The sequence below is a fragment of the Colobus angolensis genome, unplaced genomic scaffold, assembly GCF_000951035.1.
Source record: "Colobus angolensis palliatus isolate OR3802 unplaced genomic scaffold, Cang.pa_1.0 Scaffold12, whole genome shotgun sequence".
NCBI classification, from domain to species: domain Eukaryota; kingdom Metazoa; phylum Chordata; class Mammalia; order Primates; family Cercopithecidae; genus Colobus; species Colobus angolensis.
This window is the reverse complement of record NW_012113141.1, coordinates 4,005,169-4,025,610: the sequence shown is the minus strand read 5'-3', so window position 1 is coordinate 4,025,610 and position 20,442 is coordinate 4,005,169. Positions and strand designations below refer to the sequence as shown.

Below are 20,442 nucleotides of genomic sequence, written 5' to 3'. Positions count from 1 at the left end.
CCTGGGAAAAGCCCACCCCATCATTCTGAGGGACAGCACCCGGCACTGTCTGCAAGCCTTCCCATAGTTTACAGAGCCTGTCTACACCCTTCCCATCATCTGATCGAGTTACAGCCCTGTCGGCCAAGAACTATCCTTACCCCCATTTGACAGGTGTCCAAGTTGAGCCTCAGAGAAATAAAGTGAACTATCCAAGATAGTTCTCAGATGAAGGTCTCATCTCACTACCACCATCAAGTTACCAATAATAATGATGATTCTTATCCTTTTTGAGCATCTCTTGTGTGCCAGACATATGACTAAGGGCTTCACCTCCATTAGTTTGTCTTCAGAACAACCACAGAAGTAGGCGAGTATATCCCATTTTATAGACCCAGAGAAGGCAATAATAGTAAGGAATTATACTTGGGGCAGATACTGTTTGAAACACTTTAATATTTATCAACTCACTTAATGTTCTCAAACATCTTGTGAGAATAAGTGCAGTATCATCATCTCCATTTTAGAGATGAGGGAACTAAGGCTCAGAGAAGGCAGGTGCATTGTCTGAGGCCACACAACTAGGAAGTAGCAGAATAGGGACTCGAAGCAAGGATTCTTCCCACTATTTTGCATCTGTGGCATTCCAGGTGATTTACCCAAAGTAACAGGTCTATGGGATGTTGAAATCTGATTAGAACACCTGTCCAAATGAAAGCCCAGAATCTTCCCACCCAGCTATCATGCAGAGAGAGGGACTGGGGTCCCTCTGGGTAACATGGTTTGTCACCTTTTCTCCTTCTAAGAGCCACCCCCCAGAGAATGAGCCCCCAGAACCAGGATGCGCGGAAGCTGACCCCTGTGTGGTGGGAGCAGGCCAGGTAGGGCTGACAAAGCTGGGACGCAGCCCACCAACGGTCCTCTGCCTGTGTTCTGCCTCCGTCCACTGCTCGTTGGCTAAAACCAGCCCCAGACTCTCCTTCTCTCCCTTGGCCCCCATTGAAACTGTTGGATGGGAAGTGGCGAGGAAGTCAGGAGGGACAGAAGGTGCTCAGCCCTTGTCTACCCTTCCAGGAGGGGGAGACTGGTGAGGGGTGTGGTAGAGGGGTGCTGGGCAGAGGTTCTGGAGTTGTGGGAAAGGGGTAACCTAGCAACCACTGAGGTCACTGTCACAAAGCAGGCAGACTTGCGCACAGAACCCACAGCCTTCCCCTCAATTTGTCCTCTTGCTCCTTCCTGCTGGGACAGCAGGGCTTCTCACACACATGCTGTAGCGGGCACTGCCTTGGTGAGTCCAGGGACCTCCTGGGAGAGGAGATGGACACTGGAGAGCCCAGAAGGGCAGAGGTAGAAAGGGAAGTTCTGTGGCTGGATTGGTGGGAGCCCTCAGACCCCTCTGCCTGGCCGGCTGGAGCCCCAGGGACAAACAGCAGGGACAGAAAGCTCTGGACAAGGCAGGCTTGGCCTACTAGAGTCCCTGTCGACCTCTACAGCTGCTGTGGGTTATGACCCCCGATGGCTTATTAGATCAATTTAATGGATCATATCGAACATTTAAGAAATGAAACCAAAAATGGGGTAAAAATATCAGTGTGCATCATATGTAGTACTGATAAATATTGCTTCAGGATATTATTGTTTTAGTTTCACACACACATACAAACCCGTGTGTGAATTGGGTCATGACATAAAGAATTCCTTACTGTCATTACAGCCAAACACATTTGCAAGTCTCTGTTCTAAAGAGTACTTTTTCCCATAGGCAGGAGGATTTGGGGCTTCCAGATACCCTATTCTCAAGATTGTAGCATCTAAGTAATCTAGAGCCCAGTCCCTGACATCAAGGATGTCTGAAGCTTCCTTTTAAGGAGAGAAAAGATCAGCAAACTGTGAGTCAGACTGCCTGGGCTCTGGTTCTTTCTGTGTGACCTCAGCAAGTCTCCCCTGCTTCCTCCATCTCAGACAACACCAACCCATCCCACTACCTGACGAAGGCTGGCATTGGGAGATCTCTGGGGTCCCTTGCAGATTCTGTGACTCTGAGGGTTAATTCTCAGAATGCACTGATGTCCTGTCCCAACCCCATCCCTAGCACTTTGGCTAGATATATATATTCAGGTCCATAGATTTAATCACAATTCTTGGTTTTGACACCTATCATCTTTCATCTATGTCATTTAATTAGTTTGTTTAATAATATAATAAACACAAGCAAATACACCACCCAAACCAAGAACAAGAACATCACCACTAACACATCTCCTTACATGCGCTTCTCCTGCACACCTCCCCTCCCCGCCTTCCCTTGGAAATAACCACTGTGTGAATTTTGTGCTTAGCATTTCCTTGTTTGATGCTGTTGTTGCTATTTTATCGCATGTTCTTGATCATTTTGCTTTGCTTTTAAATTTTTATTTTTAGAAAGGATCTCAGGCTATGTGGTCCTCTGGAACTTGTGGTCCTCCAGAACACACATAAACTAAACCACTTATGAAAGAGAAATAATATGCTTTTAAACACATCATTTATACAGTTTAGTAGTTAATTTATATTATCCACTCATTATATATAGTGGATGACAACAATTGTGTTGTTTCAAATGCATATATCTTGTTATACTGTAGCCTATTAATAGTAATTAATAAAAAGCAAATTGAGTTAATAAGATTGCATAAATATAACATCCCAAAACCAAGAACTGTAAGGTTTCTCATACTGATTATAAGATTCATTCATGTTGTTACATGTAGCTGTGGCTCATTTACGGCTCATTTATTTTCATAGCAATAAAGTATCCCACTGTCTGAATGCAGCACAGCTTACTTATCCATTCTTCTGCCATCAGACATTTGGGTTGCCACTAGGTTTTTACTATTTTGAACGGTGCTTGTATGAATATTCTTACAAGTAGCCCCTGTGGTACGTCTGTGAGAATTTCTCTTATACCTGGGAAAGAAATTGCTGAGTGATACAGCATGCAAATGCTCAATTTTATAAGATGTTACCATTTCTCTCTCCAAAGTGCCTGTTCCTGTTTACACTTCCACCGCCAGTTCGTGAGAGTTCCTGTTCTGCATCTTCAACACTAGTATTAAGTGCACTGGCCTTTAGTCTGTTAGAAAGCATACAATGGCTACAGATGTTCAATTGGCTGAATATCCACTGATGAGGTGAGGCTCCAAATGCCCACCCTGCTGACTGAGGAGGGCTTGGGGTAGGGCAGGGTGGAAGACAAAGGTGGCCTTGGGGGATCTCAACAGATTAGGAGTCCAAGAGAGGTGGTTCTTACTGAACTGCTGCTGCCAGTCAGCCAGACCCCCCAGTGGATCCTCAGGCCCAAGTTAGCCCAGGTAATGGGCTTTGGCCCTCCTGGGCAGGGGCCAGAAGCACTGAGCAGAGGAGTTCCAGGGGTTCTCAGCAGGTGATTTCCTCTGTCACTTGGGAGTAGAAGAGGACAGCTAACTGCAACTTTCAGAGAAGGTTTGCTTTATTTCTTTAAGCCCCAGATCCCTTAGAGGCGAATGGAGAATGAAACAGGAAACTCAGGGGCCAGGTCAGTGGAGTCCTCAGAGGGTCCGGGGGCAGCACACCTTGCTTAGCACATCCAGAGTCCTTCTGTACTCCAAAAGGACTCCCTTCAGCCAGGGCCACCGTGAGAAGGGCATGCAGACAGCGATCAGGCAGGTGGTTCCAGCAGGCCTCCGGTGGAGAGTGGGCCACCTTTGCTGATGTTGACCTTCCTCCAAGGGCAGATGCACAGCGTCCTCAGGAAGGGGAGGGGTGGGGGTAGAGGACAGAGGACCTGAGCTGGCTTGTCTCCAGCAAAGCAAAATAGAGCTTGAAGCTTCCCTCAGTGTCGCAGCCCCAGTAGCTGCTGCATCATCTCTTCCTTTCCTAGGAGGGACCCCCATGGAACAGAACTTGCTGGTCTGGTCTGGCCTAAGCTTCAGCTCTGGCTTCTGGACGCTGAGTCTGAGCCAAGGCCGCTCCTGAGTGCATGCGGGAGGAAGGCAGCCTATAGCTGGCCTCTGGGCTATCCATAGCCTGGCTTGGGGGATTCCCTTGCTGGGACCAGCCCCATCCCCAGGGATGTATATTAGGTGACTTTGCTCCATCCTGGGTATTTTGATGAGTAGGTGGGTCTGCAGCTTCTCTTTCTGGTTTCAGATATGGTCTCTGGGAAAAAACTGGGGTGCTGGAAGAGTCTAAGTTCCCTCAAATGGATGCTAGCTCCCTGATAAGGAAAACTAACCAGGACAGGATTGTACCAGTTGGGAAAGGACTCTGGGGGAGGCCTAGCTTTTGGTGCTATGGGGGTGGTGCTGAAACTCAGGAAACCAGATTTCAGAGCTCCTCAGGAAGGGGCCTGTCATAAGCACTGAGCTCTGAGCCCAGGTGGGCCCACTGCCAGAGGAGGCTCCATTAGCTTCTCCTGAAACCCCCTCCTTCAGTCCAAAGGCTAAGCTGAAACCCGAGAAGAAGTCAGGACGCAAGCCAAGGAGCCCCGGGGACAGTGGGCCACAGAAAGAACTGGTGATCCCAGGGATTGTGGATTTCGAGCGGATCCGCCGGGCATTGAGGACCCCCAAGCCCCAAACTCCTGGCACCTACTGCTTTGGACGCCTCAGTCACCACTCCTTCTTCTCCCGGCACCACCCACACCCTCAGCATGTGACCCACATCCCAGGTAGGGCCCAGCTGGTTGGGGTGGGAGCAGAGGGAGTATCACAAATTGGTCTTGAGAACTGGGAAGGAAGAATTGATGACAGAGCCCGCTTCTAGGCTGGGGCCCAGATAGGATAGGGGCCAGGATCCCAGGGCTGCCAAGAACCCAGCCAGGACTGCACTTGGTGGGCAGGAGAGAAGCCAAGGGTGGGTGACAGGTTCCCTACAGGATTCCCCTGACTGCTGGGTTCTCCCATTTTACAAATCAAAGAAAGGGGTAAGTTCTGTCCTGGAGCAGTGCTCTGTTCTCTAAGTCCTCTAACTTAGGCCATGTCAGCCACTCAGCCACCCAGCCAGCCATCAAATATTTCTTGAGTGTGAACTATGGGCTAGGCACGTTTTTAGGCCTTGGGGATACAACAGTGAACAAGACAGACATGGTGGCCGCCCCCCTGGACTGACCTCCAGTGGGGAAGGATGGGAGATGGGGAAGGTGTCAAGTGCCCAGGGTGCAGTGGGAAGATTGCAGTTTTTAAAAGGTGGTCACAGAAGACATGGCCATTAACATGACGTTTGAGCGAAGGACTACATAGGAACTGTGCACACAGCAGGGGGAAGGATGTCTCAGGCAAGTATATCAGCAAAAACAAAGGCCGGAAGGCAAGAGTGCTCCCACTCTGTTGGAGCAGCAGCAAGGAAGCAGAAGCTGGTCCGGCTGGAGTAAAGCAGGAGAGGAGAACGGAGAAGGCATCAAGGAGACAGTGGGCCCAAGTCAGCTAGGCATCTGGGCCACTACTGTCACCATTAAGCCACCTTCCTGAATCAGCTGGAGCCCTTGGAAAGCTGAGAGCACGGAAGTGAGATGTTTTAGCAAGGTCATCCAGGCCTCTGTCTTAACTGTGGCTTGGACCAGGGGCTAGAAGTGGAAGACTCCATGGCTCTATCCTGGAGATATATGGAAGGTAAAGTCAGTAGGACTCGGTGATTGATTAAAAGCGGAGTGAGAGGAAGAGAAGAGGCAAGACCAACTTAGATTTTTGGCCTGAGCACCTGGGAAACTGGAGTGCATTGACTGAGACAGGGAAATCGGCGGAAGGGCCACTGCAGGCTGCGAGGGAGTCAGGGGTTTGGTCTTGGATGTGGGAGATGGGTGACGTGAGATGTTTTCTAGACCTTCAGGTGGAGGTGCAGGGGAACAGTTGGATCTGGTGTTCAGGGCAGAGACACAGACGTGAGAGCCATTCAAGAGGGGATGTTTTAAGTGGTGGGCCTGGGTAGGATCACCAAGGAGTCCATGTAGGTACAGGAGAGAAAAACCTGGGGACAGGTCCCTGGGGACCCCAAGATTAAGAGGTTGAGAAGATGAGAAGTCAGCAGAGGAGATGAGGAGAGGTAGTGAGCTGGAACAAGAGTGAGGGGTCCTGGCACCAAAAGGGAAGTGTTTCAGAGAGGGGAGAGCAGCCCTGCTAGGTCCTCACCAGGCCAGTCTTCAAGCCGCACTATCAATACTGATATAATAATCACCCAGGGTTAGCCAGAAGGGTCCTCACGTGTAAACGGCCCCTACTACCTCCAGGCCACCCTGCATGTAGCCTTGTACAGGCTGACTGATAGCAGTTTTCTGTAGAGGGTGTAGCTCAATCTCTTTCCCTGTGATGTGAGCCCGGGCCTCGCCCATCACGAACTGTGACTTAATGCCCTTGCCCCAGCATTCTCATCTTTAAGCTGCCTACCAACCCCTGTGTACTCACATCAGCAGTTTGTTGCTCTGTCATAGGAAATCAGAAGATCCTCGGGACTAGGGGCCCAGGAAGCCTAAGTTCTTATCTCACCTCTGCCCAACTCACAGTGTGGCCCTGAACAGGCCCTTCCCGTGTCCATTCTAAGTTCCCCCTGTGGGTGAGGTGGTCTCTGGTCTAGGTGGTTGCAAGGCCCTCCCAGCTCTGATAATCTATCAGCCTGTGGTTACTGGAAGAGGTGGAGCCGGAATCACTCTGCCCTTCAGCCTCTTCTCAGCCTCCTGGAGCTCTTAAGGTCCACCTAAGCCTCCCTTCCCATGGCCTCTAACCCTTTGCAGATCTCACCGGGAAGCCTGTTTGTGTCGTCAGGGACTCTCCAGCCCCCTTGCCTGAGTCAACTGTCTTTTCCGGCTGTCAAATGGGGATGCCAACCATCTCTGCCCCCATTGGAGACCCACAGTCTAATCGGAACCCCCAACTTTCTTCTGGTGGGTACTTGGACCATACCTCCCTCTACCCTGAGGCTCATGCCTCTCCCCAAGGCTGCCTCCCTTGGGTGGGTGCCCAGAAGGAAAGGGCCATCGCTCTTAGGTCAGTGAGGTCTGCTGAGGGAACCCACTTTTTCTCCCCTTTCCTTGGACAGCCTAATCTCTGCATTACTCCCCACCCAGCAAGTCCTAGCCAGCAGAAATGCACCCCTGCTTGGATCTGAGGTGCTTGAGAAGTAATAACACGCAGAGGGCAAGCAGATGTTGAGCCTGCAGTCGTGTGACTGGCAGCTGTAGGCCAGAATGCTATAGGAAATATTTAGTAACTGGTGTACTCAGGCCTTGGCCAACCAGAACGATCAGCCACAGTGCTGGCTTGGCGTTCCAGATGCCCAGCGTTATCCTTTCCTTGACTGAGGTGCTGGAAGCCAGTTTGGTGGGGACGGGGGAGAGATCCTGGAGAAGGGACTGGGGCTGCCGGTGCAGGGCAGACAGACTTGGAAGGCTGGCTGCGGCTCTCTTTGCCACCCTCTCCAGGAATTAGTTCTATTTCTTAGTAACAGGCCCGTTCGTATCTCCTCAGCTTCAGTCTTGGCCTCAGGAATCTAAAAGAGACCAAACTAGATGAAACCATGTGTATCTTGGCACAGGTAACCAAATGTTCTCCAGCATCCTCTAAAAATGCACAGGCTAGGACATCAACATCAGCCCTTGCTAGAAGGAAAGCAACGCCCCACCCCCGCACCCCACCCACTGCCTTCTCCCTCCAGAGCACTGCCTGCCCCTTTCCCTTTAAGATCCAGGCAGGGAGGCCAGGAAGGAGAGCAGACTCCTCTACCAAGGTCTGGTGGCACAGGGAGGGGAGGAGGGCCCCTGACTTCAGTTGGCAGAACCTTGTCCCCTCCTCCAGAAGCCTGGAAGAAGGAGTTGAAGGACCTGGCTTCCCGGGTGGCCTTCTTCACCAAGGAGGATGAGCTGAAGAAGAAAGAGGTGGGTGCGGAACACAGGAGCTGGTCTGGGAAGAGGTGAAACAGATCCTTCTCTGAGTAAAGAGATCCCTCCTGAGTCAGTTCAGCCTACCAGAGGTGGGGTAGAGGGGACTGATTCTTACAAACATCGGGGAAAAGGTCACAGTGAGGGAGAGAGCACACCTAGGTGGAGAAATCCAAGCGGGGGGTTTTAGGACAGGCAGCACTTGGGGGCCTGCGATATCTAAGTGAGATGTTCACAAGGGGACTGAGGAGTTCCAAGCAGAGGCACCTAGCAGAGCAGCTCAAAAGCTGGCAAACTCAGGGCATCATCAGAAACCAGGCTATAAGTCGGCAGCAACGGGAAAGGTGGGAGGGGTGGTACAGACTTTGAATGTAGGGAGGAGCAGCTTGTTCTTAATCTCCAAACTTTTTCGTATCTAATCACATAAGGAGCAGAGAATCTCAGAAGGTTTTCAAACATGGTAGGGGTGACTCCGTGGGTGCCATTTGATGATAAAACAGTAAACTCACCTGAGAGGCAGCTCGAAGGTGACTGGAATTGCTCTTAGGACAGTCTGCTCCTGCCCCTTGTCTTGGGCAACCAGAGTGGGCAGGCAGAGGCCCGGCTTCTCATTCCTGCTCACAGCTAACTCACTGTGGCACTCAGGACAACTCATCTAAGCTGTCTGTGTCTCTGTTTTCCTATCTTTAAAATGGGGGGAAGGATATTACCAGTCTTAACTGGAATTGCAAGAGCAGGAGGCCCCAGGCCCCAGGCCTCTCTGGGACAGACCTGGGGGCAGCTGAGCTGGGAATGAAGGTAGGCGGTGGGCCCTTGGTGCAGGATGCTGTTTTCAAATCTCTGATGGCTATGGGGAGGAGCAGCAGGGAGGATCTGCCTGGGAGGAAGACGCTGCAGGCGTCCAGCGATCGACCCTCCCTGACTGAGTTCAGGAGGAAGAGTTTTTGCTAGTTTGAGCATGATAGCTGAGAGTGGAAGAACCGGCTGCCAGAGAGTGGGCTGGGGATGGCCAAGGAAGGGGTGTAAGGCAGGTGGCAGGGAGTGAGTGGCGGAGCTGGATGATACCCTAGGACCCTGGCAATGCTGTGATGCTGGGATTTGGGGGGCAAAGTGCCCTGGGATTGTGAGCCGGCCTCCTGCTCCTCTGTTCCCCTCGGCCCTCTTCCTCCCCTCTTGCTGACTGCCTGAAGTCTCTGGCCACTTTTGTCCCAGCAGAAGGAGGAGGAGGAGGAGCCTCTGCGGGAGCAGGGCGCAAAGTACTCAGCAGAGACTGGGAGGCTCATCCCCGCTTCCACTCGGGCTGTCAGCCGCCGCAGATCCCACCAGGGCCAGCAGAGTCAGTCTTCCAGCAGAGATGGAGTCCAGGCCTTCCTCCTTCAGGATCAGGAGCTGCTGGTGAGGACCCAGTTCTGCTCCCAGGCTCCTGGCTCTCCACATTAGGAGTCCTACAAACCGCTTTAGGGCAAGGCCCCTCCCAGGGATACTGATGCCTAGGACTGTTAAGACCAGAAAACTCCAGCCCTGGGGAGCCAGCAGCCAGGGCCATGACCCCCTGCTGCCTCTAGGTTTCCATGTGAGTCTTGCCCCTCCCTGGGCCCTAGCTCTGTGATCTATCCACTGGAAGCATGAACACATTGCCATCAAGGGTCCCTTCCCGCTGTGGCATTTGCTGAGTTAGTGAAGGGAGCTGCAATGGTGGGTTGAAGAAGGAGGTCCTGCCCACCACAGCAGGCCACACCCCACAGCCTGCACGGCTAGGCCCAGCCTAGTGTCCACACTCAGAGAGGGGCCTGGCTTGCGCTTCAGTTGAGCACAGAGCCCACCATGCTCATGTTTCCCCAGCAAGGCCTGAGATGAGTCCATGCCTCATCCCGGTGGGTGAAGGCATCAGAGGTCCCTGTGAAAATGCATGGATGTCCTCCAAGAAAGGCCAGAGGTAGAGCCAGCATCCTGCCACCTTCCTTGTGACCAACGCTGTCAGGCACACACTCCCTCTGAAACCTTGCCACAGTGCAGCAAAGTGGATAGAGCAGACAGGGCCTGGCACCCCCATGCCATGGATGGGGAGGCTGAGGCCCTGCCAAGTGATAGTCCCTGGGCCAGGTCGCCTGAGACGGAGCAGCATAGCCAGAACTAAGGTGCTTTCTCCACCATAGGGCAGCCTCACCTCGCCTGGAATTAGGTTCTCGGGTCCTGTGGGGAGGGGGCACAGGGCAGGTAAGTTGGATACGGAGAATGGGGAAGGGCCCAGGGGCAGGTCAGGGTGGGTTAGCACGGCGGGTGGGCATCTGGGGATGAGGGTGGGCCCCTAAGCAGGTAGAGGCCTGGGGAGAGGCCCAGCCCAGATTCCACTCTGCTGAGGATGAGGCCAGCCTGCTGGGGACCAACAGGCCCCTCCGGTCCTGGGATGACTGACCGTCAAAAGCTGAGGGAACCTCACTTCCCTAGGACTCCAGGGCTTCCACCTTTCACCTCGGGCCCCAACTCCAGCCTGCCATAGCTACAGCCACCAGCAGCAGTCTGGTGTAGGGAGCCCCCATAGCCTATCCAAGACAGAGCTGGATCTTTTCCTGAAGCTAACTGACTGGGGAACGCAGGGGAAAATGAGCCCAGAGGTAGCAAGATGTCAAAGGCTGAGGATGCAGCAAGGAGCCAAGCATGCCCACAGCTCTGCAGGAGGGAGCCCGGTGCTGAGCAGTTTGCAGAAATGGCATGTGCTGCCCCTCAGGCTGCTCTCTGGGCTTCCCCCACCCCTTTTCCAACATCCCCAGACTCTGGGACTTTTGGGGTGTGGCATACCGTGGGGTTCCTGAAATCCCCACACCAAGGCCCTGGGGCATGTGGGATTTGGTGTGTCTCTGAGGAGCTGACTGGCCAGCTCTGACCTTGGGCTTCCCAGTGAGGGACCCTAGGAAATAACCAGCCAAGCAGGCTTCAGGGATGTGGGGTCCATAGAGCCTTCTGCTAAGGCCGCGTTCTGCCACCAGCTTCCTGCTGGCATCCCTTCTCAGGGCCTCGGATTCTCCACCTGTCCAGCAGGAAGGTTAAGAATCTTCCTCCCGGACTGTCGTGAGAGAAAGCCCTCTGTTAAGTGCAAAGGCCAATGTGGAGGAAAGGCATGGACCTCATGGGAGCAAGTTTAGCTCAGCAGACACCTCTGAGAGCCCACTTTGGGGGAAGGGTCCCCTTGGTGCCCTCCAAACCTACATGTGCCTATACTCCGTGCCTGTACTCCTGGCTGGAATGTGCTGGCCTCCTGCCCACAGGTCCTGGAGCTCCTGTGTCAGATCCTGGAAACAGACTCACTAAGCGCGATCCAGTTCTGGCTGCTCTACGCTCCGCCCAAGGGTGAGGACACGGCCCCGCCGCAGTGCTGTCTCAGTGGAGGCTGCCAAGGTCCTGCCCTTGATCTCTGGTTCTGCAGTACTCAAATGTCACTCAGCTCCCACCCTGGAGAGGGCCTTCCACGGAGGCTTCTCTAGTTGGTTAGCCCCAAACTAACCCTTCCCAGCTGGACAGCATCTCTGCTTCCTCCTCCCCAATTCCTCAGCAGGATTTCCTTACCCCTGCTCCTTACCTCAGCTCCTCTTTCACGCTGACCCCAGGCCTAGACACCAGGGAGGAAAAAATCCAAAGACTGTACTTAGCAGACACAGCCCCTCACACATTGCAGTGGGAGACCCACACATACAGGTGCAAGTGCACACACATAGGGCTACATACGTGTATACAAATAAACACATGAATACACACATGGACACACTGGGACAGTGGGTGGGGGGTGCGTCTGAGTAGAAGGGTGAGGAGTGATGAGAACCAGGAAGCTAACTGGAGAAGACTTCCTGGACAGGAGAGTGAAGGAGAAGGAGGAGGAAAGCATGTCCCCAGTAGACTTCCCAGCGTGGGCCTGGGGATATGGTGGGCAGGAGGGCCGGGCCAGCTAGGGCCGAGCACAAGGCATACACATCCTTGTGTGGCAGGACAGGGATGTGAAAGGGCTAGGGGCTCTGCACACGTGGGCCAGGAGAGAAGGGGGAGCTCTCCCGAGGGGACCCGAGGGCAGAAGGTGGGATGCTTAGAGAAAGCTGCCCTGGATGAAGGCCCTGCTTCTGGCCCCACCACAGGGGCAGGAAGGGGGCTGGGGGCTGAGGACTCTGCCCCTGGGTTGTGCTTTCAGAAAAAGACCTTGCTCTGGGACTCCTGCAGACAGCAGTGGCTCAGCTCCTTCCCCAGCCCCTAGTCTCCATCCCTACAGAAAAACTCCTAAACCAGCTCCAGGATGTGCAGCAACCTCCTCAAGAGAAGCAAGAGCCACCCTGCAGGTGGGCCCTCACCCCACCCCCGCCCTTCTGCAGCCTTCTGTCCTCCCAGGTGAGGCCAGTGGGACCTGGAGAAGGGAGCCTGGTGCTGGCCAGGGCCTGGGCTAACTGAGTCTGTCCTGGAGGCAGAGGCTCAGCTCCTCCCCCAGGGACCTTCCAGTGCTGCCCAAGCCGCTTCAAGGCCAACATAGCCAGACCAGCTCCCGAACTGCCAGGGGTGGGGAGACCCCGAGGGGACCACCAGTGTCAGTTTTAACCAGATAGGGCTCGTCTAGCCACACCTAGCCCTTCAGAGGCTCTTTGGTCTATGGGAAGACATGAGTGGAGACAAAATGCTAACGCAAGGCAGTGCTTTTATACTAGTACTAAGTGCCATGGTGGCTGGAAGAGAAAGATTAATTACAAATTGGGGGAGGCCTCACAAAGCAGGTGAGTGGAGCCTGAGAGTCAGCAACGCCACACTGAGCAGCAATAAGTTTGCCTGACACCACTGGGTGTTCCACGGTTTTATAGTCCAACAACCCACTGAAGCAGTATTAGCTCCATTTTACAGATGGGAAAACTGAGGCTCAGGAACAATAGAATGGCCTTCCCAAAGTAACCTGACTGGTCAGCAGAAGGGCTGGGATTCAAACTCAAACCCGACTGACTCCCAAGGCCAGCAGCACTCAGTGTCGCCCTGGGAGCTTGTTAAAAATGCAGACCCCTAAAGATTCTAACGTAGCAGGCCGGGGTGAAGCAGGGGGGCCTGTATTTTCAACAGTCACCTGAGTGTTTCCAACAGAGTTTGGGAAACACTGATAGGAGGGGTAGGATTTGATTGAGCCAATGAAAGCGTGGGAAAAGGTCATCCTGGGAAGTGGGACCAGCCGAGGCAAAGACATGGAAGTCAAGAACGTATACAATTGGGGAATGCCAAGTTTGGGGTGTCTGGAGCATGGGTGGGCTTGCTGAGGAGAAGCAAGGGTAGGGGTGGACTGAGGTTTCTTGAAGGCATGGGTTCTTGCGTGGCCTTGGACTTGGTGTTCCCTTCCACTCTGAGAGAGCAGAGGAGGAATGGCATAGTGAGGAAGACAGGCTCCACTGTGACCTTGGGCAAACCACCTCCTGGCTGCGATCATCAGCTTCATTCATCTCTCAAAAGAGGCCCCTCCCAGAGTTGTGGGAGGCAAAATAACATCAGGCACATAAAGAGGCAGGGGGAGATGTAAAGCCCAATACAAGACAGAAGAGCATCTTTCATACTTTTAATTCATTCGAGATGCAGGGTTCTTGTCTTGCCCACTCAAAGGGAAGTCCACAAGGAAACCAGTGGAGCGAGTGAGTGAGGGCTAGGGGAAGGGCTGATGCAGAGTCCATGCCTTGTCGCTCCAGGGACAGGAGGGCCTTGCTTCCCAGTGGAACTAACTGCAGACAGCAGGGCCGCAGTTGTCTGGGTCTGGCCTGGGGTGACACAGGAAGGCCACCTGAATGCTAGCCATGGACAGATGTTTTCTGGTCCTCCAGGAGGGGTGACTCTTGCCTCTCCCTGGAGCAGACAGCTGACTGCACCTGCACCACCTCCCTACCTCCCTGTCTCCCCTGCCACCTGTGGGGTCAGGTTTCCAGCATGACCTTCCCAGCCCCTTCTTTGTATTTGGTCACAGTCAATCCCCGAAGAAAACGAAGATGTCACCTTTTTCAAAAAGCGAAAAACCAGGTAAGATTCCAAGTAGTGGGTCATTCCGGGGGTCACCAAGGCCCACTCTGGCTGGATTTCTCAGGGGATTCCAGTCAACTTGGAGATGAGTCCCTGCCCAAGGAAGCTGCTCATTTCATCTATTCATTCACTTACTCATATTCATTCATTAACAAATATTTATTGAGCACCCACGATGTGCTGAGCTCTGGGGATCATTGAAGAAGAATTCAGACAAGTTCCTGCTGTCACGGAACTTATATCCCAGCAAGGAGGAATACAGAGAACAAATTAAAACACCTGGGGAGGAGTGGCGACAGACACTGTAAGGAGAATAACAGGGCTCTGTGGTCGGTAGTGAGACAGACTGGCAGGTGGGGAGAGGGCTCCTAGAGCTGAACAGCAGGAAAGATACAGCTCTACCCAAGTCTAGGAAGAACCAACCAGCAAAGCTCCCACCTCTTGGTGTGCTGGTGGAAAAGCAAGCAGACCATGGTTGCTGGGGCCTTCTGGGTGAGGGACAGTGGTAAGGAAGGGATGAGACAGGTGGGAGGAGCTGGCCTGCGGTAAAGGCCAGGTGTATGCATGGGTGCATAAGGGTTATGAGCAGGGTGCACTTGCCCCCTCTGGCTACTGTGTGCAGCATGGACTATGGGGGACAAGAATAGGTGAGGGAGACTAGGAGAGGCTGCTGCAGTCATCCCAGTGTCTTAGACTAGAGTGGAGGGCAGGGGTGGCAGCAGGCTGGAGGGGAGAGAAGAGGAAACACATCCTCAATGTATATTATTCTCCCTGTTTAGACCATCAAGAGTCCAGAGTGCCTGGCAGAGAGGCACAGAGTAGGTATCTCATTGATATTTGTTACTTGGATGTTGAAAAGAGAGGTTGGATTCCATTCGCTCCATTCCTCTCAGGTTGGATTCCCTCCTCAGTCACTAGCAGAGCTGAGAGCAGAAGCTGGGCATGACTCAGGCCTTCCCCCTCAGCACTCACACATCCACACATCCACACATCCACCTGCAGCTCCCAGGTGGGGTCCCCACCTTCCCGGTCTTCTCCTGCCTGCTGTCTCTCCTCCCACTAGAGTACATTGGAGAAGCTCAAGTCCTCCGGATGCATTCAAGCCAGAACACAGAGGAGAAGACATCGAAGCCGAGGGCAGAGAGCTGAGGGACCCTAACACCTTCCCCTGCCTTGCTCAAGAGCAGCCCTAAGGGTTCAGGGGTGTTTCTGTCTCCACCACCTTCATAGCAGTACCTGATTCCCTACCATGAAAAGTCTACTGAATAAAACCTGTCTTCCCTGGGAAAGGACAGTTCTGCTTTCCTAGCAGTGGGAGGCCTGTGCTTGGGGTCACTGATTCCAGGAGAGAGATGGGCTGCACGGAACCATCCCCACTCCCCACTCCCATGGGAAAGCCCAACTGCTACCTCCACTTGGGGCTTCCCTGGTTCTTTTATGTTCTAGAGAACTGAAGGGCAAATGGCAGTTGGGGCACCCAGAGAAAGGGGCTCTGCCCCTCCTGGAGCTAAGACACATAGGACTCTGGGTAGGATAGAGCAGAGGTCGGGGAACATGCAGGCCTCCTTAGAATGATCACTATTGCCAATTACTGAGTTTCTGTTTTTGTGTGCGCTGCCCACAGAGGCAGCGACTTAGGTAAAAGCTGGTGATGGGCACATATGTGCTTTATATGCAGTACATATCTATACACATGCAGGTCAAACAACTTGTCCAAAGTCCTACAGTTTACTAGTGGCAGAGTCAGGATCCAAAGCCTGGATGTCCGGCTCCAGAATCCCTGCTCCTAAAAACTGCATTCTCGCTGGGTGCGGTGGCTCACGCCTATAATCCCAGGACTTTGGGAGGCCGAGGTGGGAGGATCACCTGAGGTCAGCAGTTCAAGACAAACCTGACCAACATGGTGAAACACCATCTCTACTAAAAATACAAAAAGTATCCAGGCATGGTAGTGGATGCTTGTAATCCCAGCTACTCAGGAGGCTGAGGCAGGAGAATCACTTGAACCTGAGTGACAGCGGTTGCAGCGAGCCAAGATCATGCCAGTGTACTCCAGCCTGGGCAACAGAGCAAGACTCCATCTCAGAATTCAAAACAAAACAAAACTGTATTCTACTGCCTTACCCATCCTGGCCAAAAGCTGTGGTAACATTTCTGAAATCATAAGATCTAGAGAAGACTCTCTGGGAAGTCCAAATGTCTTCCATGACATTTCTGCAAATTCCCTGGAAAATTGGGATGGGAGGAGGCATTGAGGATTTACAAGGTCATGGTCCCCTGTGGCTCTGAGCTGCTATTTTACTGGCTTAGATCATGAAGTAAGTGGACTTAGTTCCATGGATTGTGGCTCCATTCTATTCTTGCAACACTAGCCTACCTTACATTCACTCAGATGGATTCCGTACCTCTGGGTTTTCCCAAATACTCCATTCACACAAAACTTTTCTGTGCAGCAGGCTTCAATCAAGATTAGTGGATGGATAGGGATTTGCTGTTAAGTAAACAGCTTCACGTTCAACATCAAGCCACCTTGTTTTTAAAAGCCCTCACCCCTCTTCCACCAGGGTTGTCTCCCCAGTGGCAGTGCATGTAAGAATGTTGTGGCCATGTTCAGGAGAGTCTCTAGGCCCTGCTCCCCAAGGTGCTCCCTGTCCTCTTGGGTATCTGAGTGATTTCTCATTGGGGTCAGGATGCCATGGCCACTTCCTGGTCACTCCTAAGTTTTCTGTGTCTCCAGGCCCTGGAAGTTCCCTTCTCCCTTTCCCCTGATTCTCTCCCTGAAGTATGGAGACAGATTTTCCCTTTCATCTTTTCTCTGAAGGCTCTAGGTCCTTCTTGGAACCCCGTCTCCTTAGCCAGGGAGGTAGCCCTTGTTCTTGGCTGTCCAGGAATGTGAAACCTAGCACTGTCCAACCAGAACCCCCCATCCCTGTGCAATGAGGTTGCACAGTGAAGCAACCTCATTGTCTAGGGTAATTCCTAAGGTTTGTTGTCTCACAGACAAGGAAATCAAGGACACGGACACACAGAGAATGAGGTTAAGAGTGGAAATTTTAATAGGTGAAAGGAAGAGAAGAGCTCTCTGCTGCAGATAGGGGTCCCAGAGAAATGGGTTGCTGGTTCCATGGTGAAATGCAGGGGGGTTTATAGATGAGGTTGAGGAGGCGGTGTCTGATTTACACAAAGTGGGAAAGATTGGTTGGACCATGTGTGCCTTTGCATAGGGCATGAAAAACTGGTTAGGGCTAGGTGTGCCACTTGCATAAGGTGATAATTTCTGGCCACCCTCACCCTAATCTTTTATTACACAGGACTCTGCCTGGCCTGTGCCATGTTGCCCATTCCTTTACTGTACACATGATAACAAAAAAAGGGAAGATGGAGCCTCCATGTTGGACATGCCTGGCTCCCAGGTAGTCCTTTTCTATTGGCACAGCTGCCAGCATTCCCCTGTACAAGCTTCCAGCTTGCTTATCTATGCTTGCAGCTCGATTTTTCAGGCTGCCCTTTGTTAGAAAAAAAAAATTTATTGGGCTGTTTTTTGTTAAAAGGGAAGCTCTGCTGAGGACTCTTTTGCCCTCACTATCAGCCTAAATAATTTCTTTCTACCTCCTGTATCAACAGGACTGGTCACGGGTAGGATAAGCATGTAACCCAAGCTGGGCCAATCACATTCTGTCCTTGGAAATGTTTTTTGTGGGGGAAGGAAGGTTGGCGTTTCAGAGGATTCCACCATTGTTCCATGGGGACAAAGTCCTGGATATAGTCACACTCAAGGCTCCTGATTCTTCTCCACCCTTCCCCATATGTGAAGCAATGAAATTCCTTCTCCATCCACTAGTTGATTTTTATGTGTATTTTTCTACATAAAATTTATCATCATAACCATTTTAAAATACACAGTTCAGTGGCATTAAGTACATTCACATCACTGTGCCACCATCACTCCCATCTGTCCACAGAACTCTTCATCTTGCAAAGCTAACACTATGCCCATTAAACAATAACTCCCCATTCTCTCCTCTTCCAGTTCCTGGCAACACCATTTTATGCTCTGTCTCTGTGGAATTGACTGCTCTAGGTACCTCACTTAAGTAGAATCATACAGTATTTGTCCTTCTGTGACTGGCTGATTCATTTAGTATAATGTCCTCACTATTCAGCCATCTTGCATTATATGTTAGAATTTCCCTCCTATGAGCCTGTAAAATCAAAAGTGAGTTAGTTACTTCCAAGATACAATGGAAGTATAGGCAGTGGGTAAATGCTTCCATTCCAAATGGGAGAAATTGGTCAAAACAAAGAGGCACAGGCCCCCATGCAAGTCTGAAACCCAGAAGGGCAGTCATTAAATCTTAGAACTCCAAAATAATCTCCTTTGACTCCATGTCTCACATTTAGGCTACACTGAAACAAGAAGTGGGCTTCTAAGTCATTGGGCATATCCATCCCTGTGGCTCTGCCAGGTACAGCCCACTTGGCTGTTTTCACAGGCTGGCATTGAGTGCCTGCAGCTTTTCCAGGCACGAGGCACAAGCCATCAGTGAATCTACCATTCTGGGGTCTGGAGGACGGTGCCCTCTTCTCACAGCTCCACTAGGCAGTGCCCCAGTAAGGACTCTGTGTGGGGACTCCAATACCACATTTCCCCTCTGCACTGCCCTAGTAACAGGTTATCCATGAGGGATCTGCCCCTGCAGCAGACTTCTGCCTGGACATCCAAGCATTTCCATACATCCTCTTAAATCTAGGCAGAGACTCCCAAGCCTCAACTCTTGCCCTCTGTGCACCTGCTGGGCCAATACCACATGAAAGCCACCAAGGCTTCTTATGGCTTGCACCCACTGGAGCAGCAGCCTGAGATGTATTTGGGGACCTTAGTCATGGCTGGAGCTGGAGTGACTGGGACTCAGGGTGCCATGTCCTGAGGCTGCACAAGGCAGTGGGGCCCTTGGCCTAGCCCATGAAACCATTTTACCTCCTAAGCCTCCAGGCCTATGATGGGAGGGGCTGCCATGAAGGCCTCTGAAACTCCCTCGACACATCTTCCCCATTGTCTTGGCTATTAACATTTGGCTCCTCTACTTATGCAAATTTCTGCAGCTGGCTTGAATTTTTCCCAAGAAAGTGAGTCTTTCTACCACATGGTCAGGTTACAAATTTTTCAAACTGCTATGCTCTGCTTTCCTTTTAAATGTAAGTTCCAATTTCAGACCATATATTGGTGAATGCATATGAGTATATGCTGTTAGAAGTAGCCAGGACACCTCTGGAACACTGCTGCTTAGAAATTTCTTCCACCAGATATCCTAAATCATCTGTCTCAAGTTCAAAGTTCCACAGACTTCTAGACCAGGGGCACAATACTCCCCATCTCTTTGCTAAAGCCTAGGAAGAGTGACCTTTACTACAGTTCCCAATAAATTTCTCATCTCCATCTGAGACCTCCTCAGCCTGGAATTCACTGTCCATATCACTATCAGCATTTTGGTCACAACATTCAACAAGTGTCTAGGAAGTTCCAAACATTCCCACATCTTCCAGTCTTCTTCTGATCCATTCAAACTGTTTCAGCCTCTTCCTGTTACCCAGTTCCAAAGTTGCTTCCACATTTTCAGTTATCTTTATAATAAGCAGTGCCTCATTTCTCTGGTACTAATTTTCTGTATTAGTCCATTCTCACTTTGCTATAAAGAACTAACTGAGACTGGGTAATTCATAAAGAAAAGAAGTTTAATTGGCTCATGGTTCCACAGGCTGTACAGGAAGTTTATGGAACTGGGGTATTTGGTTAAATAAATGGTCATCTAGCCATACTGTGGGGTACTGTGCAGTCATTGAAAAAGATGTGGCTGGGCATGGGGGCTCATGCCTGTAATCCCAGAACTTTGGGAGGCTGAGGTGGGCGGATCACCTGAGGTTGGGAGTTCAAGACCAGCCTAACCAACATAGAGAAACGCCATCTTTACTAAAAATACAAAATTAGCCAGGAGTGGTGGTGCATGCGTGTAATCCCAGCTACTCAGGAGGCTGAGGCAGGAGAATCGCTTGAACCTGGGAGGCAGAGGTTGTGGTGAGCCAAGATCGCGCCATTGCACTCCAGCCTGGGCAACAAGAGGGAAACTCCATCTCAAAAAAAAAAGACGTAGTTCAATGTAGTTCACGGTGGAAAGGTGTTCATATTATATTGTTGTAGGGGTGGTAGAAGCGGGAGCAGATCCCAGATGACGTGTATGCATATAGTATTAATAATATCCACCCTGTGTGTGTGTGTGTGTGCGTATAGACATGCACAATCTTGCACATGCACACATCTGGGATGGATAACCAAATTATTAACAGTGGTTATTCTAGGTAGAATTATAGATTTTTTTTTCTCAGGTTGTAAAATTTTTCAATAATGAGCATATATTTCTTGCATAATTTTTTAAAGGAGAAGATTTGTGGTGTAGGCCCCAGAGATTTCTAATCCGTGGCAGCTGGGTCCCTGGGACTGCCCCAGCTACATTTCCACCCCTTCTTGCTCTTTCCCTCCTCCCCCACACCCCTACCTTCCCCCA

General features: G+C 51.5%; 1 protein-coding gene across 3 annotated transcripts; it reads left to right on the top strand.

Annotated features, from left to right (window-relative positions):
* Window positions 1-3,077: 3,077 nt before the first annotated feature.
* On the top strand, window positions 3,078-15,166 carry TBATA (thymus, brain and testes associated). Of its 3 annotated transcripts, XM_011927525.1 has the most exons (10): window positions 3,078-3,149; window positions 4,431-4,666; window positions 6,722-6,871; window positions 7,785-7,861; window positions 8,567-8,662; window positions 9,077-9,259; window positions 11,131-11,212; window positions 12,042-12,235; window positions 13,830-13,882; window positions 14,946-15,166. In XM_011927525.1, the coding sequence occupies exons 1-10, from the start codon at window positions 3,109-3,111 to the stop codon at window positions 15,073-15,075; spliced, it is 1,242 nt and encodes a 413-aa protein (XP_011782915.1). In that variant the 5' UTR covers window positions 3,078-3,108; the 3' UTR covers window positions 15,076-15,166. The 3 variants fall into 3 exon arrangements, with proteins under 3 accessions (XP_011782915.1, XP_011782924.1, XP_011782921.1); XM_011927534.1 differs by lacking the exon at window positions 8,567-8,662 and having other exon boundaries at window positions 9,080-9,259; window positions 12,042-12,186; XM_011927531.1 differs by lacking the exon at window positions 8,567-8,662 and having other exon boundaries at window positions 7,782-7,861; window positions 9,080-9,259; window positions 12,042-12,186.
* The last annotated feature ends 5,276 nt before the right edge of the window (window positions 15,167-20,442 follow it).